This window comes from Labrus mixtus, chromosome 21 (assembly GCF_963584025.1).
Source record: "Labrus mixtus chromosome 21, fLabMix1.1, whole genome shotgun sequence".
Classification (NCBI taxonomy): Eukaryota; Metazoa; Chordata; class Actinopteri; order Labriformes; family Labridae; genus Labrus; species Labrus mixtus.
This window is the reverse complement of record NC_083632.1, coordinates 19,482,500-19,501,001: the sequence shown is the minus strand read 5'-3', so window position 1 is coordinate 19,501,001 and position 18,502 is coordinate 19,482,500. Positions and strand designations below refer to the sequence as shown.

General features: G+C 41.1%; 3 protein-coding genes and 1 non-coding gene across 5 annotated transcripts; all 4 read left to right on the top strand.

Annotated features, from left to right (window-relative positions):
• Positions 1 to 7: 7 nt before the first annotated feature.
• dmc1 (DNA meiotic recombinase 1) lies at positions 8 to 4,259 on the top strand. The gene is made up of 13 exons (XM_061028463.1): positions 8 to 499; positions 1,174 to 1,218; positions 1,299 to 1,445; positions 1,596 to 1,678; positions 1,868 to 1,920; positions 2,012 to 2,053; positions 2,154 to 2,226; positions 2,439 to 2,530; positions 2,660 to 2,733; positions 2,917 to 3,031; positions 3,185 to 3,245; positions 3,357 to 3,473; positions 3,978 to 4,259. The coding sequence occupies exons 1-13, from the start codon at positions 446 to 448 to the stop codon at positions 4,045 to 4,047; spliced, it is 1,026 nt and encodes a 341-aa protein (XP_060884446.1). The 5' UTR covers positions 8 to 445; the 3' UTR covers positions 4,048 to 4,259.
• A 587-nt stretch (positions 4,260 to 4,846) lies between these two features.
• Positions 4,847 to 13,302, top strand: gspt1 (G1 to S phase transition 1). 2 transcript variants are annotated; one of them, XM_061028458.1, is made up of 14 exons: positions 4,847 to 5,261; positions 5,534 to 5,578; positions 7,392 to 7,661; positions 7,751 to 7,784; positions 7,875 to 7,952; positions 8,093 to 8,273; positions 8,550 to 8,704; positions 8,856 to 8,999; positions 9,628 to 9,721; positions 11,312 to 11,392; positions 11,636 to 11,809; positions 12,061 to 12,150; positions 12,246 to 12,414; positions 12,609 to 13,302. In XM_061028458.1, the coding sequence occupies exons 1-14, from the start codon at positions 5,066 to 5,068 to the stop codon at positions 12,659 to 12,661; spliced, it is 1,764 nt and encodes a 587-aa protein (XP_060884441.1). In that variant the 5' UTR covers positions 4,847 to 5,065; the 3' UTR covers positions 12,662 to 13,302. The 2 variants fall into 2 exon arrangements, with proteins under 2 accessions (XP_060884441.1, XP_060884442.1); XM_061028459.1 differs by lacking the exon at positions 5,534 to 5,578 and having other exon boundaries at positions 4,848 to 5,261.
• Positions 13,303 to 13,647: 345 nt separating this feature from the next.
• rsl1d1 (ribosomal L1 domain containing 1) lies at positions 13,648 to 17,731 on the top strand. Its single transcript, XM_061028460.1, has 9 exons — positions 13,648 to 13,756; positions 14,022 to 14,161; positions 14,292 to 14,430; positions 14,589 to 14,737; positions 16,042 to 16,143; positions 16,549 to 16,642; positions 16,974 to 17,105; positions 17,196 to 17,318; positions 17,426 to 17,731. The coding sequence occupies exons 1-9, from the start codon at positions 13,718 to 13,720 to the stop codon at positions 17,549 to 17,551; spliced, it is 1,044 nt and encodes a 347-aa protein (XP_060884443.1). The 5' UTR covers positions 13,648 to 13,717; the 3' UTR covers positions 17,552 to 17,731.
• On the top strand, positions 16,322 to 16,453 carry LOC132956029 (small nucleolar RNA SNORA55). Its single transcript, XR_009665976.1, has one exon. It is a non-coding gene; the product is annotated as a small nucleolar RNA SNORA55 (small nucleolar RNA).
• Positions 17,732 to 18,502: the final 771 nt, after the last annotated feature.

Below are 18,502 nucleotides of genomic sequence, written 5' to 3'. Positions count from 1 at the left end.
TTAACAAGTAGCATTGCCGCATGGACTTAAAGCCCTGACTTTTAGCATGTAACAATGACTTCAAGGTCTGCCTATGTTAATACGGCCAAGGTTTCGGCCGGTAAAATTCCGACTGTACTTGAAAGCAGCATCATTTCACGAGTTCCCGCCAGTTGCCGCTCGCGAGCTGATTCATCAACAGATAAACACTCAACCTGTAAAATAACTTTATAAGTCAGGATCTCAAGGTTTTGGTCATTTTCCGGTCGAAGTTCTTGGACAGGACTTATTTATAATTTTTATACCATCACTGTTATTCTTCAAGGTTGCTGAAAGGTCAGAGAAGAAGTGAAAAGTTGACTTTATAGTTTGTCAAATTGGCGCTTTGCTAGTTAATTTAGCTTTACCATCGCTGAGCAAATAAACTTCATTTTACCTTCAAAGATTTTCCATAAATACATTGAAAATGAAATCTTCCGAGGATCAGGTTGTTGAAGAAAATGGTTTCCAAGATGATGAGGTGAGTTACCATATCACTGCACTGTACTATACTACAAAACATATTTAGGGACAAACACTGTGAATAGTGTGTCAGATTCATATTTAGAAATAATTCACATCATGATGTGATTTATTAGATTTGTTTATTCGGAACACATAAACTTTACAAGCAAATCCACTGTCAATATGAACATTTTGTAGTGTGTTTCAAACAGACACTAAAACATATAAATAAATAATAATAATAAAAATAATAATAATACATGAATAACCAGAGAAAATCTAGATGTATATACTTAAATAGATTTAGCAAGTGTACTTCTAATATACTCCTATATCAATTAGGCAATTCTATATAGTTATAATATAAGTATATTACAAATATACTAATAATAATACTATTAACAACAGCATCAATAATTGTAGTAACAACAATTACAATAATAGTACCTATGTGAAGTAATGATTGAGAAAGAAAGACACAACACAAATCCAGTGTCTATTCACTTGTAATATATCTAATTGTAACAATTGCTATTATTGTTTTAAGTAATAATAATTAAAACAAATAATTTAGAGAAAAACAAACAAATCCCCCCACCCGTCGATGCTTCAGTGGTTTCTAAGGTTCAATGTAATAATCCGGTTATTCAACAAGTTCATGTAGATTTTTTCCCCCGTTAAATCTTACAGGAATCCTTTTTCCAAGACATTGACCTCCTACAGAAACACGGAATTGTGAGTAAACAGCAGGACTGAAACAAATCCAGAGTTTTCCATGGGATCAAACTGACCACCGCTCTCATCTATAATCACAGAATATGGCGGACATCAAGAAGATGAAGTCTGTGGGTATCTGCACTGTGAAGGGTATCCAGATGACTACTCGCAAAGCCCTGTGCAACATCAAGGGTCTGTCTGAGGCAAAAGTGGAAAAAATCAAGGAAGCAGCTGGGAAAATGCTGGTACGATTACCTTTTCATCTCTGCACATCATGTCATCCTTCAACCTGATACTACTTCATTTCTTGCAGCTATACGACTGAATCATCACTTGTGACATAAAATCCCTTTCAGTCTTTTGTCAGTGTTAGACATGTTTTCTTTACATTACAGAATGTTGGTTTCCAGACCGCCTTTGAGTACAGTGCGAGGAGGAAGCAGGTGTTTCACATCACAACTGGCAGCCAAGAGTTTGAGTTAAGATCTTTACCGCATATTCCAAGTGGAAGATATTGATTCAAAAGTGTAACATCTTCAATTGTTCAAATATGAAGATATATCTTAGATATTTTATGCGTATGACTTTTCTTGCAAAGCAATTTAAACAACGATTGCATCCGTTTTCTGTTAATTTCATGCTTAAACATAAATATTTCCCTTTGCAGTAAACTTTTGGGTGGAGGTATGGAGAGTATGGCCATCACAGAGGCCTTTGGAGGTGAGATGTCCTACTTAAAATAATCTTTATGTGATTTCACTCCGTTTGCAGGTCTGGCTAAAAGCCCCTAACATTATATTTCATCCTTCAGAGTTTCGCACAGGGAAAACACAGCTGTCTCACACTCTCTGTGGTGAGTAAAGAGCTTTTATAGCCCTTCTTACAGGATTGATAAAAAAACAACCACAATTAAATTATATATATTAACTAAAACTGATTCTGTGTTTTTGTAGTCACTGCTCAGCTGCCAGGAGAGGACGGCTACTCAGGAGGGAAAATAATCTTCATCGACACAGAGCACACCTTGTATCCTCACGGTGACGGCAACAGCCACAAAACCACTACAGTTTACACGTTACCCCATGAATGACTCCCAACAAGTGCAGATTAAACAACAAACTACATTCAAAAGAAACAGGTTAATGACTCAGACGCTGTGCAGACACTATCAATTGTTGTACCACTTTTCTTATGGTTGTGTTTCAAACTATCCTTGACTCGTTCCTGCCTCGTTCCAGCCGTCCAGACAGACTGAGAGACATTGCTGACCGGTTCAATGTTGACCACGATGCTGTGCTTGACAATGTGCTTTACGCCCGCGCCTACACCAGTATGAGGATTGGGGTCATTTAGATCAGAAAAAATAGACACTTTTGTGGTGTGCAAAGCTAAAGAAGTTATCCCCTGGAAAAGGTTATAATATGTTGTTGTATAAAGTGTTGATCTGCTCGTCTTTCAGGCGAACACCAGATGGAGCTGTTGGACTTTGTAGCAGCTAAATTCCATGAAGAAGGAGGAATGTTTAAGTTGTTGGTGAATAAAATGATAAACTTTACAAACATGTTTCAACATTCACATCATTTATTTGTTGTACTTATAACTCTTTTAAACTATTGGGGGACATGAAGAGTTACTTTTATTTTATTTCATTGGAATACAAAGTCTAAAAAAGTAGTTTTCCCAATTGTCTCCTTGTCTGCTTCTCCATGTTGTCAGATCATCGACTCCATCATGGCTCTTTTCCGAGTGGACTTTTCTGGTCGAGGAGAGCTCGCCGAGCGGCAGCAGAAACTGGCTCAGATGCTCTCCAGACTTCAGAAGATCTCCGAAGGTCTGATCCAGGAATGTGCTTTTGTGTATTCACCACAACAATCAGCCATTCATCTTTTCTGGCCAACACATGGTGGCCTCAAATGTAATGGCCCTTAAAATGGTGTTCTGGTTTTTCCTGTGTATCTTATTTGCTGTTGATTTATGTTTGTAGAGTACAATGTGGCCGTGTTTGTCACCAACCAAATGACAGCAGACCCCGGGGCAGGAATGACGTAAGAGATGGAAAGTTCTGTAATTCTGAGAGTATTATGAATGATATCCTGTTACTTCTGCTGACGCGCTTTAACGGGATGTTTCTCTTATTTCTTCCTCCCTTTTTCAAGGTTTCAAGCTGATCCCAAGAAGCCGATTGGTGGGCATATTTTAGCCCACGCCTCCACCACTCGAATCAGCCTGAGGAAGGGACGTGGAGAGATGAGAATAGCCAAGATATTTGACAGGTAGTAGGCAGTTTTTTTTTTTATGTGGCCCATAAAATACATGTTAATATGTAAGATTATATCACATTTGTAAGAGTGAGATTTCCCCAATGGGATTTTTTAAACACTTGAATTGAAAGTAAAAGCTCAATTTCCTGTTGTCATGTTGTAAGTTTAAATAGCAAGCTAAATTAACAGTGTTGTGATTTTCAGTTACAAAATAGATGAAGAGATATACCGTAATAAGACGGTCCCCATCCATCCTGTCATGTTACAAGTTTCTCATATCACAAAGCCACAGACAGGGTGTTTACTTCACTTTAACATTTATTTTGTGAGGACAAAAGCAGTATGTACGGCTTCTTAGAAACAAAATGTATTAGGTAGGTGTGGTAGGTTGTATGGGTAGAACTAAAAGACTTAATTATAAAGTATTTGAATCCAACCCTGACTTTAAGCTGAACACTTATATCATTGGAGACTCACATTTGTCGTTTGTCGTCTCTTCTTTCTGATGTCCTTTAGTCCCGACATGCCTGAGAACGAGGCCACTTTTTCTATCACCCCTGGAGGAGTTGCTGACGCCAAAGAGTAAACGGAAAAGGGAGAAAGACCCCTATGTAATCACTGTTCATGGTTCCGGGCTATTTAAAGTAATTTAAAACAATTTAATGGACTTATTTATTCGGGTTTTTTTTATAACTTATAACCTTTTAAAGTTATCGTGTGATGGATTCTTGATGCATTTATTTATTTGTCGTTATTTTTCCAGTGTTTCAGAAATTAAAAAATAAAAACACCCAAAAAGACAGTAGTTGATCATCTTTTCTTATAGTTTATGTGTTTTTTTTTAACCTTCTTTATTGACACATTTAACATATACAAAAAATGTTTATACAAACTCTTAAAGAGGATGAACATACAACAGCAAAATACACAGGAACAAGTTAATTCAAACATAAATCAAGACTAGGGGGGATTATATATACAAATAAATAAATACAAATCTAACTTTTCCAAAAGAAAACATCAGGCAAATGTAAGCAGACAACAAACTGGAGCAAGGACAAAAAAAATCAACAAGGGCCAGAAATCAACACAACAAGAATTTCGATAAATCAGCACTAATCTTTCTAGCAGTCCTGCTAGATTTCATTTTTTTCAGAGATAAGAAAAAATATTTGAAATCATTTATAAACCAGTCAAAGGAGGGTTTGCTGTTTCCCCACTTACTACAGTGAATATGTAATATGAGTAAAATAACATTTACCATGTCAGTAATTGAAGATAGTTTATACGTGTGGCACTGGGATTCCTAAAAACTACCCACGGGGTCAAAGGTAAAAGGTGTGAACGCCCTGTGTACACTCAGCGTTAGCTCAGTGCTGGCCTCTAGCGGTGTTCGCCGGTCCTGCAGCAGCTGAACGGACTCTCTTCGTCGGGTACGGGATCCATATGCTGGTGAAAGCAAGGCTTAACAAAGCAATGGGAACTTCATCAAACGTGCTGCTAAGAGTCTAAAACACATCAGCAACTAAAACTAGATAGCGGGACCACAAATATCAACCACCCTCCCCGGTTGTGGACAGCGTGTCAACTCTGAAAAAGGAGCGATGGACCCGACCGACACAGCCCCGGATTCGTGGGAGCTGGAGGAGGATGCCGAGGCCCCGGCCACCGCGGCGGGGCTTCAAAACGCCTTCGCCGCCCTTAACGTGAACGCCAAGCCGTTTGTCCCCAACGTTAACGCCCCGGTGTTTGTACCGAGCTTCCTCCAGGCAGACACCGAAGAGATACCGGCCTCAGACGGTAAGTAAACCAGGCAGCTGGCTACAAGTTAGCTTCACTTAGCTAGCAGGCGTGCTAAATCAGCTAAGTTAGCCTTCCTGGCTCCAACTCGTCAGAGCCACAGTTATCTCATTTCACCACCTAATCAACAAGTCGGCTTAAGTTTAACAGTGTTATTAACGTGTAATAGATGATTAATAACGCAATCACCGTCAGCTTTTCGCAAAACGTGACCTCCCTTCTCTAATAAATATTTATGAAAGTTTGACATGCGTTTTTCTCTCTCCTCTAAGGTGCCCCTGATGCAGTAGCAAGCATGGAGGTGGCAGAAACAGCCGGTATGCATCCGCTGCTGTGTGGTCCGGGCACCGCATGTTCACATTATTAGATAACAAATCAGGCATGCTGTGCTTAAGGTTTCCACATTTAACTCTAAAAAACAAACCGTATTCACGATAGGAAAGCTTCAGCGCTGAGGTTTGAGCCTTGTAGTTTCACATTACTGGGCCTTATTTGGATTGCTGGCATTGGTAGAAACCCATGTGCACAGGCCTACGTAAAATGTGATGCAACTTCACTTGTCCATGACTGAAATAGACATCAGTGTGTGGCGTTCACTGACCGGGATGTGTGTCAAGGCCTTCATCTGCTTTATTGACGTGTTTGGTGACTTATTTCAAACTAGTAATATTACATTCCCTATTGGGATGTCAGACGCTCTTTAGTTACACAGATGCTGCTTTTTGTTTGTGTGTTTTTAATCAGAGGCTGTATCAAAGTGACTGATCACATGCATTGTATGTAAGAGAGAGACAATGACAGTCTTCTTTCCCACATTTCCAACACACACAACCACACAGATGATTGTTTTTCACACTTACCGGTACCTTATTTCATGAAATAATTACAGCATGATGTGATTGTTGACAAAGTAAAAGCACATATTGGCGGTCTTGGCCAAGAGAAAACATCTCACGGGCTAAGTGCTGTGGGATGAGGAGAAATTAGACTTTGCACATGACTGGCTGCATAATTCATAGTTATCTTCATAGTCGCTTCCTCTGCAGGGTACACCAGAGTTCAGTCAGTGTAATCTTGTTTGTTTGAACGGAAGTTGCTGTATTGAATGTGTTTCTAACCAGGGGAGCGGGGCTAATTAATTACAATTAATGATTAACTGCTGACTAAACACAGATTACCCGTGTGGGCAATTTAATTTTACGCACTAGATCTTTCTCCAAGGTTTGTATACAACATCCTGAACATGTAGATTTATGACACAGCTCTGATGGAAATCAAATACTTCACTCAGAATTGTTTCAGATTTATTTCACCATCAAGCACTTAAAATATCCACAGTTGTTCCGATACTGATACGAGTAAAACATGCGTCAGATATCGCCTCGTCCGCCAGTCGTTGCACAAATATGATGCTGTCATTTATTTGCCTTGAATAATATCGACCTCTTACACCCAGAGGTCAATTCTTCTGTAACTCTCAAAAACTCGGTTATATAAACAGCAATTCGTACTTTAACACCACCGTGGATGTGGCTGCTACTGTTAGTTTGTGGGTGCTGGTAAGCTAGCGGTTGTGTCACACGCTCCGTATACAGAGACTGTATTCCTCGTCGCAGCCGCTGTGGGGTTCGAATCCGACCTCGGCCCATTGATGTATGTCTCCCCCCCCCCCCCTACACACACACTCTCCTCCCAACGTGTCCTGTCTCTCTGCGGAAAAAAATGTCCCAAAGAATAACTTTAAAAATAAAATAGTGGTATTTCACAGATTACAGAGGCCGTTTGTAGTATTGGTCTTGAGCTTTAAGATCATTTTTACCACATTTAAATAGGAATGCTACGAGGTGTTAAAAACAAGTTCAGGTTTCTGAAAACGGTATCAGATCATCTCTAAAAAAAAGCTATGATCTCACCCATTTAGAAGTTCACTGTAGGGTTGAATACAAATGCTGGATTGAGCAGCTGTTGTGACAGCTAACGAGCTGTTAAAAATAGATATATGCAAGTTGCAGTTTATTTCATTGAAACCATAAAATGTGTAAATAGTGCCAAACATCATTTGAGCAGTGAAGACCATACGACGGCAGATTCATTGGCATCAACATATAATCAACTTGTTTGTTGTTGCAGCTCCGGTGGAGAATGGAGGCACAGAGGCAGACATGACCACAGAGGAGGAGACGTGGGAGCAGAAGGAGGAGCCGGGGGGAGGCGGAGGAGGCGGAGGCGAGGAGGACCTGGAGTCGGGAGGAGCCTGTGAGGAGGGGGGCGCTGGAAAGAAGGAAGATGAGGAGATGATGGAGGAGGAAGAGGAGGAGATGCCGATCCCCAAAGTGGCTCCAGCCCCACCAGATGCCCCCAAGAAAGAGCATGTGAACGTGGTCTTCATCGGCCATGTCGGTGCGTTCCATTGATATTTGTATTGTGCACGATTTTGCTCAAGGAAGATTTTTTGTGATTTATTTTGCTTTGAATGGCTGTCTTTGTAGATGCTGGTAAATCAACTATTGGAGGGCAGATCATGTGAGTAACGACTCTTTAGTTTCCTGTAATTACTGATCACTGCGCTCCAACGCTGCACACTAAATATAATCATTGTTTTTGCTTTCCTAGGTACCTAACTGGAATGGTGGAGAAGAGAACTCTGGAAAAGTACGAACGAGAAGCGAAAGAAAAGAACAGAGAGACATGGTGAGAGCAGCGTTGTCATTAAAAATGTGCTAATGTTATGATAACAACAGGCTTGTTTGTCATGCACGTACAGCTGTATTAAGAGCTCCCAGCGCACGTTTGTTAAAACATGAGTTAATCATTACAATTGGTCGTTGCAGGTACCTGTCGTGGGCTCTGGATACAAACCAGGAGGAGAGGGACAAGGGGAAGACAGTGGAGGTCGGCAGAGCTTACTTTGAGACTGAGAAGAAACACTTCACCATCCTGGATGCTCCCGGCCACAAGAGCTTTGTCCCAAACATGATTGGAGGGGCGTCACAAGCCGACCTGGCCGTGCTGGTAAGATGGACAGGAACAGACAGTCTCTATAACATTAACTAGCCTTAAAGATAAATCCTGTACGGACAGCGCAGCATGCTGTACATACACTGTGCTCTCTGTGTACATTGATCAGTGAGTCAAAAAGTACAAACAACACACCATGGAAACTTCTCAAACCCCCTCTCCATTACTTTTAACATCATCTTTTCTTATCAAAGACAAATTCAAAGCAGCTCCAGTTGTTTGTTTCTTAAAGGTGCCATTACTTCTGCCTAACTCATTTTCTGTTCTCAGGTGATTTCAGCAAGAAAGGGCGAGTTTGAGACCGGCTTTGAGAAAGGTGGACAGACACGGGAGCACGCCATGCTGGCTAAAACTGCCGGGGTGAAGCATCTCATTGTCCTCGTCAACAAGATGGATGACCCCACTGTGAACTGGAGCCTAGAGAGGTGAACATGGACTGAGTGGGAAATAGAGTTTAGCACTAAACTAGTGAATTATAAAGATACTGTAAAGTCTTTTATTCTCACTGATTGTATTCTATATTCTCATTAGTTAGTTTTAGTTATTAATGCCCTTTTTACCTTCACTTCCCGGCAGGTATGAGGAGTGTAAGGAGAAGCTGGTGCCGTTTCTTAAGAAGGTGGGCTTCAACCCCAAGAAGGACATCCACTTTATGCCTTGCTCTGGACTCACAGGTGCCAACCTCAAGGACCCAGTATCTTCTGAATGCTCCTGGTACACGTAAGTCTGCTCCTGGGATGGATCCAGAATGGTACCACAGTGTGACGTGTTCTCAGGTTGTCTAATCCACACACGCTCAGTTTATCTTGCGTTGAAGTGGAAGATATTTTAACGTATTTTGGAGACTAAATGACACTCAGGAAGCTTGATGATGAATCTGAGCAAGAAGAAGCACTGATGATATAGTCTCTAATGTAGCTGCTTGTGGGCTCACTCTACTCGAGCTTATCCCAACTTTTTTTTTTTACCCGATAGTTGTTTTTTAAGAATCGATGTAAAATATTAGACACAGTTGGTTCAAAATTGGCAAGAAATCTGTTAATGCTGCATCAATATCACCTTTCATTTCTTTGACATTTTTGCTAATTTTTCCTCGAAGGGAATCCGAGTTATGTGTGAGCATTTTGTTGACCTCATTGGCACTAACACAGCATTGAGTCATCACATTGTCTCTGTTGGTATCTTCATTTTTTCTACTTTTGTAACACGTCGAACATGAAGCCACTCATCAGGACTTGTTCTATTTTTAGTGTCCACATTAGAAAAGTTGTCCAAACAACACCAAACCTGTCATTACATTCAGCAATGAAATGGTAATGAAATGACCTTCTTTTCTGTTCTTCATCAGGGGTTTGCCATTTATTCCTCACCTGGACAGTTTGCCAAACTTTACCAGATCCAACGACGGACCAGTCAGACTACCTATTGTTGACAAGTACAAGGTGAGCAGGTGGAGGCCATTGATTCTGTTTGTAAAGAGCAACAAAACAGAAATCTGTGTCAGCTCGTCTACTCTGCTGCTCAGTCCTCAGCAGATGAGTGGACCTCATGTGTCTCTGGGTTTGTTCCATTCACCAACAACAACAACAAAATCTCCCTTTCCAGTTTGTCATTCTCTATCCTCTCTGGTGATTTTCCAAAAGCACAGCAGCATATTTACGCACACTGCAGCCTCTGCATAAACACAGCTCTTTAAGATAATTCAGCTTCTTGGCATTCGCCTCAGTTCAGCTGCTGGAGGCGGTTCAAAACCGACTGCAAGTGTCGGTGGAATGGAGTTATTTTGAAGCTCTCAGTTGTCTGTACAAGGTCCTTTTTCTTCAAACGTTGTCTTTTCTCTTCATCCTCTTGTCTCTCAGTAGTTTTCAATAGTCCTCTCGCTCCTTTTCCATAAGAACCTTACGCCGTGGTTAAGTAGTCCTCTCTGGTGTTCTCCAGATGTAAGGGGATTATGGTTCATTGAACTGAGTGCTGCATACTAATGACAGAGACAAGTGCAGATCCACACAGCTTTGTGCAGTTACACACTGCAGCATGAGTACAGAAAAAACTTGAATATTTATTATTCAGGCGCTCAATATCACGATGGTCTACTACAGTTAAAAGTCTTCATTTACATATAGACAGCAGGTAGAATTTCCCAGTTTGGGATCAATAAAGTACATCTATCTATATAAACGTGTATTTTACGATGCATTGGTCATCCCTATCAAAAGCTATAGCTGTCTTTTTAAAAAAATCTGAACAACTTCAGCACCACAGGTCAGCCTCGAGGACGAATGCCTCCATACATGGGGCGAGCGCACTAACCACTTGGCTACCAGCGCCCCCCCAAATTCAGCTTTTTTTTCTTTCTTTTTTGTCTAGAGCTAGATATGGAAATCTATATCACTCTCACAGCTAGCTCCAGCAGCAGGTTAGCTTTGCACAAAACATGGAAACAAAGAGGAAGAACAACCCTGTCCCTGTAGTAAGATACAGAGCTCTGTTTATTAATTAATGAGCTTCACAAGAGCTTTCAAGTGGTTTCCTTAAATTTAGAAAGAGCCAAGCTAGTTGTTTCCTGCAGTCTCCAGTCTTTAAGCCAACCAGCTGTTGGTCATAGCTTCCTATTTACTTTTGTGACAGCAAGCTATTGAGAGTATTTACCAAAATGACTAACTATACTTTTAAAGAGTGCATTTATAAACAAGAGCTGAAACATTTTGTCAAAGCTTGGTGTGAAAACTAAGTCAATGGTGATGGTTTGTGAAATTGTGTAGGGTTTTTCATTACACTTGGATTACACTTGGATCAGTCCACTCTCTGGCTGAAGTTTAAACACTCACTCGATTGGCCCAAGCTGCTTATATGATCAAACCTGTTCACCGTATGAAAAGCTTGTGTGAGGTTAAAGAGGTCAGGTCTGATTGTTTTTCTTGTTACAGGTGTATTTACTTACTTATCATTTTTGTCAATGAATCATTTCTTGGATGAAGGTGATGAAGGTGATGTCCTATGTGCATTAACTGATGGTGTGTTTGGGCCTGCAGGACATGGGGACAGTTATCCTGGGGAAGCTGGAGTCTGGATGTATCAGTAAAGCCCAGCAGCTGGTCATGATGCCAAACAGGGTGAGAGATCTCCTCTGTTTTCACTTTTTCTTCATCCAACAGAGAACCAGAAATCCATCTAGCAGAAATAACACCAAGTCTTCATACCTGTGTGAAATGTTTTCAGCAACAACAGACAGAAAATGATGCAGGAACAAATGGTTTAGTTCTAGTTCAAACACCAGACACATGTCCAATACAGAAATTATGTTTGTGTCTTTCATGTAAATATTTACACATAGCTATGTGTGTGTGTTGTTGCAGCACACAGTGGAGGTATTGAGCCTGCTCAGCGACGATGTGGAGACAGACGATGCAAGTCCTGGGGAGAATCTGAAGTTGAGATTGAAGGGCATCGAGGAGGAAGAAATCCTCCCTGGCTTTATCCTCTGTAGCCCCGACAACCTCTGCCACTCCGGTCGCACCTTTGATGCACAGGTAATCGAAATATCTAAGACGACGTCTGCAAATGATCAGACCTTCTGACTTTACGTGTGGCTCTGATGGTCGTGTGCTGGATGAATGAAAGTATTTTGTTTGTTTGTTAAGATGTGATCTAAAGAGGGGAGAAGGATAGACAGTTTAATTATCTTGTTATTTTAACACTTTGCAATCTCATGAGCATGTCAGATTGAACTGTGATTTGTGATGTTTGAAATGTGACGGCTGATCTGCTCCTTCTCTTTCAGATCGTCATCATTGAGCACAAATCAATCATTTGTCCTGGATACAATGCAGTTCTTCATATCCACACCTGCATCGAAGAAGTGCAGATCACGGTTAGTTTCTGCTCGGCTTTTCCAGCTGTTCAATGCATATTCTGTTCTGTTGGACAGTTTTCTGTCATTACTGATCTGTGGATGAACTCCTGCAGGCCTTAATCTGTCTGGTGGACAAGAAGACGGGGGACAAAAGCAAAACACGACCACGCTTTGTCAAGCAGGATCAGGTGTGTATCGCCAGGCTCCGGGCAGCAGGAGTCATCTGCTTAGAGACCTTCAAGGACTTCCCTCAGATGGGACGATTCACGCTGCGGGACGAAGGTAAGAGCACTGTTGAGACGTGTCCTAAGTTAATAGAGCTTACATAACTTGCTCACAGACACGACAAGATTTTCTTTTTTTTTTAAGTTGGTTTATTTGTTTTTGTGCATGTCCGGGTTATATTTCCGCCGATAAACTTAGAGTTCCTTGTCACAGTTTTCTTCCTCACTTCCATTTCTACACTCCTCCAACAGGTAAAACCATCGCCATTGGCAAAGTGCTGAAGCTGGTGCCAGAAAAGGACTAAATGCAACCGTGGCAGCATGCATGGAGTTCTTCCAGTCATTACCAGAGGAGAAACGCTGCTAGAGCCGACCCCAACAGCTACTCTCTCTTTACACACAACTATGCTGAGGAGAAGATCAATAAAGAGGAGAATCAAATTGCATCAGATGAAGGAATCAAGACTGAATCAGTTTTTTTGATGAACAATATGTAATGAGAGACCAAGTCCAGTGTGTCAGCTTTCTCATATTGAGAGCTCAGCTATGCCACTAATGTAGCTACAAGTCCCCCCTTCTGTACTCCCATGGCTAACCGCACTGTCGGACGGCCAAGCCATTTGTTTTTAGAATGGAGCTGGATGCAGTGTCGTGAGTTTGGGGAAGAAATACAGAAATATCCTGCTAAAGACCAGTGTAAGCCTGTAATTTTGATTTGCAAAGTTCATCTCCCTGTCTAAGAGTGGGATTAAGACTCCAGAGGACATTTTATTTGGTTTTAAGGGTTGCTGCACCAAATTATTTTAGTTTGGTCTCTCTCCACGGGAGATGGTTGACTTGGATTGAGCTGACATACTTCTCTGATTAACCATGGATAAAAACACACACACACACGGACAGCTGTTACAGATATAATTGACAATAAATGATCAAGCTGCAAAAGAAAGGTGTATTGGTTTTCCTTTGAATAGGTATAAACACAAGTGAATTCATATCAGCAGAAATATCCATTCTGATATTTCCTGTTGAAAATGGTTAGACCCAGAAAATGACTAATGAAAGGAGTGCTGCATTGTTTGAGGATACAATGATTTCTAAAAAGCCTGTGGATTGTTTCATAGCTCCCTAACATAACGAATCATAAACACGTGTTTAATAGAATGATAACATTCAAGTGCAGAAACTTTAATATTAACTTAAATATCTGTATTCATCATTTGAATTCAACTTTCCTTCAGAGGCAACTTCACTGTCCTCATTGTTCCCAGTTCCTGTTTAAATAAAGTTGACTTTGTATCAAGTGACGTAGTAGTACTCCTCTTGCGCATGCGTGGCTACTGTTCACACGTGAAGCAGACAGCATGGCTGAGGGAAAAGGAGTTGCATTGGACCGGGCACAGGTAAAACTGTCTTTTTACTTCAAAACTCTAAAACTTTTAATGAGCAACATTTCTGTCGATAGATAAAAACACGACTGTCAAATAAATCATGTTATTATCCAACAGCAGCTCTTACATAGCAAGCGTTAGCCAGCGTGTTTGCTTTAGCACTGAAGCTAACTCTCAGCCGATCAGTAGAAAGACTAAACCCCTTGAAGACAACTTCTAGGGGGCTGTGTTTGGTCTTTTTTTTTTTTTTCAACTCTACTTTTAATGTGTCTGTCAGGTTAAAAAGGCAGTACAAGCCTTGCAGGCATTCCTGAAAACAAAGTCCACCCCTGACGCTCTTTTCCTGGAGGAGACTCAGCAGATCAGCCTGCTCTTCACTCTCTGGAAGGTCCCTAAAGAGGCACAGACCATCCGCATGTGAGTCCACGAGGCAGGAGCATCGAGCTGTCTTACTGCCTTATACTTTTTGTTTTTTGTTTGGCAGATCTTTCCTTGTCATTATTCTGAATTGACTTAATTGATGTGAACTTTTTGTTTCCGTCCTCAGTCCCCTGCCCCATGGACAACGACCAGACACAGACGAGATCTGCCTCTTCACCAGAGATGAGCCCAAAATGACCTCAGAACAGACACAGAGGTTTTATAAGAAGCTCCTGGAGGTGAAGGGAGTCAAAAACATCTCTGAGGTATTTACCATGGAGTACTGTCACAGATGGAAATATTACCTGTCAGGTGCAATAAATGTTGAATACACAGACAGTGGTTAACTCACAAACCACTGTTCTAAATAAAGATCTCAAATAATGGCTTTTATTGTTATTGTGTGTCCCTGTATTGGTTGCAGATCATCCCCTACAAGGCCCTGAGGACGGAGTACAAACCATTTGAAGCCAAACGTCGTCTCGTGGGGAACTACGATTTGTTCCTCTCTGATGAACGCGTCCGCCGCCTGCTGCCATCCCACCTCGGGAAGCATTTCTACGAGAGGAAAAGGTAAGCAATGTCCTACTCTCTCTGGTGTTTTTACGTCGGGGTGTGAATGGTTACAAAAAAATTTAAACGGTTACACGATGTCATTTTTTTCCGTGTGTACGTTTTTTTAAATTAATAATAAATAAAAAAAAGTGGACCACAATCGCGCTATACAACCAATGGAGGGTGCGGCCACTTTTCAGAAAGATTTCTCCGCATCACTGCCGCCACTCAAAGTTGTCAGACAGATACAATTGTGCTTTATAAAGTAGGCTATATAAGTAACACAGAAAACTTGCCATAGAAGTTTTAAAAACAAATACCTGTATGTATTTATTTTAGGCCTATAACAAGGCTATGATAAAACAACTACCATGATGAGTATGAAAGCCAAATGTCCCTTACCCGCCGAGTTGAATCCCCCGAGCAGACTGCGCGGACCCCACCCGTTTACCTCTCAACGGTTTCACGCCCTCTTGAACTCTCTCTTCAAAGTTCCTTTCAACTTTCCCTTACTTGTCGACTATCGGTCTCGTGCCAGTATTTAGCCTTAGATGGAGTTTACCACCCGCTTTGGGCTGCATTCCCAAACAACCCGACTCCGAGAAGACCGGCCTCGCACCGTCCACGGGCTGAGCCTCGATCAGAAGGACTCAGGCCCCCGATCACTAAGTCAAATGTACACCACACAGTGTACATTTGACTTGGTCTCCTTTCTCGTTTTTTTCAAAAAACCTCCAAGCCGCACTTCGCTGAGTAGTCTTGGCTGCATCGCAAGTCAAAAGTGAAACTTACTTGTTACGTGACGTAATGCCCGGTGGTCAGTTGTCCAACATTTATCACGTTCATTTGTGAGCGCAGTAACGTTGTCAAAGTGGAACATTTGTAGCTTTATTCATCTCTAAATAAATAGTATGTGTTGTTTTTGATCAGAGATGATTGAATGTGTGTCTCTAAAACATTTAAAAAATAAAAAATAAAACAGTTTTCGTTTACTGATTTTTCCTAAACGGTTATGATTTACTAACCGGTTACACGTGTACACCCCTAATGTTCATGATTAAAAAAAAACAGCATACAAGCATTTTGCTGGCTTCTATGTTTTGACCTTTGTCAGCTCTGTAATCACCAGTTGTAGTTCTGCTCCGTTAAATCAGCACACAACTTTCACTGAATAACAACAACAACAGCAAATTGATTTATTAGCTGCTTGGCTAAAAAAAAAGAATCCCTTGCATAGTTGAGGCAAGCAGGATCAGAAAATGGTTAAACTAGTTTGTGTAGCGGCAGTAGATGCCTTCTTACCTCACTCCTGTCTTCCCCAGAGAGCCACTGTGTGTGAACCTGCAAAGCAAACAGCTGGCCAGAGACATCCAGAGAGTCATCCAGGGCACCAACCTGAAGGTTAACAAGAAGGGCTGCTGCTGGTGAGATTTACACTCCTGCTTCTCGTCAAACAAATGATCAAATCAGAAACTGCTTTGTTTGGTTGTCTATGACACAACCTTTTATCACAGCTTCACAGAAAACGTGGTCATCGTTGTTGCTTCAACAAGATGTCAAACTATCCGTGAAGAGTTTTACAGACTGTTTAAATGTTTTGTAGCACCTCTCAGCAACCCTGTCGATTCTGTGAAGTGTTTGATACGGGCAGTAGCTGGTGCTAAAGAGAGTCAACGTAAATCCAGACGGACCTCCTCATCCTGTGGAGCCTGTCTCTACAACTTTGATACACAACACTCATGAATGCAAAAGTCCCTTCATGTACCGATGATGTTTGCAGAGTCACTTTCTCATGTTTGAATGTTTTTTATGATGTGCCCTTATTTTAGCATGGCACGCATCGCCCACTCCGGGATGACTGCAGACGAGGTGACAGACAACATCGAGGCCGCCGTCCAAACAGTGGTGTCCAAAATACGTGCAGTGAGTGTGCTGCCCAGAGAATTGTCTTTTCTTTTTATATGTTTGGTTTAAAGTTAGACATGTTCAACAGAGACTGTTAATGGACTGACTTCTATAAACATATTGGAACTCATAATGATTAGCAGTTCAGCATGTCTCTCATAGTATCTCAGTTTTATCCTGACATTTCTGTGTTCCTGCTTTCTATATTAAGTCAATGTTTGAGTGTTTCTTGAGGCTGTATACAGATTTCTTTTTTTACTTGTCTCCACCCACACTCTGATTTAAAAAAAAAAAAAAAAAACTCAACTTTTCCACATTTTTGATTTTTTGTTTGCATTTCCATTTACAGAGCGGGCCAGTGGTGAAGCTCATACATTTAAAGAGTCAAACGTCAGTGGCTCTGCCCATCTACACCTCAGACCTGAGCAACCTCGACTCGCTGATGAAGGAAGAGAATCCTACTGACCTACCCAAGAAAGAGGTGAGCACGAGTTGACATCTGGTGTCTGAGTCACATATATTGTGTGAAATTACCAGCTCACATGTTTGGGCTTTTTTTTTTTTTTTTTAGGCAAAGAAGAAGAAGAAAGACGGAATAAAGCAAACAGATGCCACTGGAGAGGAAGGAAAGGAGGAGGAGGAAATCCCACAGCTGGTTCCCATAGCAACACCTAGCAAAAAACCCAAGCTGGAGGTCAGTGACTTTTGCTCGATTCAATTTGAATATTTCAAATGTTATTTTGGAGAAGTGTCTTCAGTGGACTGATGATCCATCCTGATTGCATTTTCTCTCTGTTGTAGAAACGATCCAAGAAGAAGCAGCTTGAAAAAGCCCCCAAACCCCCCGTGTCAAAGAAAGGGAAAAAATCACCAAGCAAACTGACCAAAAGAGCAAAAAGAAGGCCGGCAAGACGGACACAGAAGTGAAAAGAAAAGTGCCTCGAGTGAAATGATTCTGAGTAAAGACTCCATGAATACCACATTCTCATCATGAACAATTTTCACATCACACAGAACCAGTGTTCACAGAATGATCCATATATATTCAGTCAGTGTCTCTCTTTTATGTATGAATGAAACAGATTATAAACTTTGTTGTCTGAAATATTCTGTGGCCATTTTGTGTTTCTATTAATCAGGGATGTGATTCTAACGGGATTTTTCGACCTGAAAAGTTGTCCCATGAGACTTTAGTCATTTTTCAGTGAAGAGCTTTATTGTCCCTCCAAAAGGGAAATTCGATTTACAGCAGTGGGTAAAAACACAATATATAAAAAGACAGGGCAGTGCAACACAACCTCATCATACAACCAAGAAAAGAAAATGTAACCATTAGGTAAAAACAATACTAGCAATAATAAAGTGCTATAGTGCTGCTGGAAAGAGCAGTCGAGGTTTCAAGCTGATAAGTGCTTACATTGCACGAGGAGTAAATGGACATTGATATGTGGTGCTCTTAGCCGTGTGCAGCCTGTACCTTCAACAGAGGGGAGAAGAACAAATGAATCCAGGAGAGGACGCATGGAGCTGGCCAACACTGACTTTGCTTTCCTGCTTTGCCATGCCGGTTGTTTTACTGGATGTTATGACAATACTGGACACATGATTTTTGTTGTGACCTTACCATGAGATAAAACAACATTTTAAAATGAACTCAATAAAAAAATCTGTAGAATAAAATCCTGTCCACAGTAATCACTGCTTAATTATTTTTGCCTACTTTTTGTGCATTTTTCATTTTACATCTGAGCACCGTCGTCCTCTTAGATGATTAATGGATGTATCTGCACTCTACAGTTCAACTTTGTGGTATGAGTAGCATCTGTTGTTATGTAACCCCTTGTTAATGCACGGTACAAAGCTACACGCTGCTGAAAT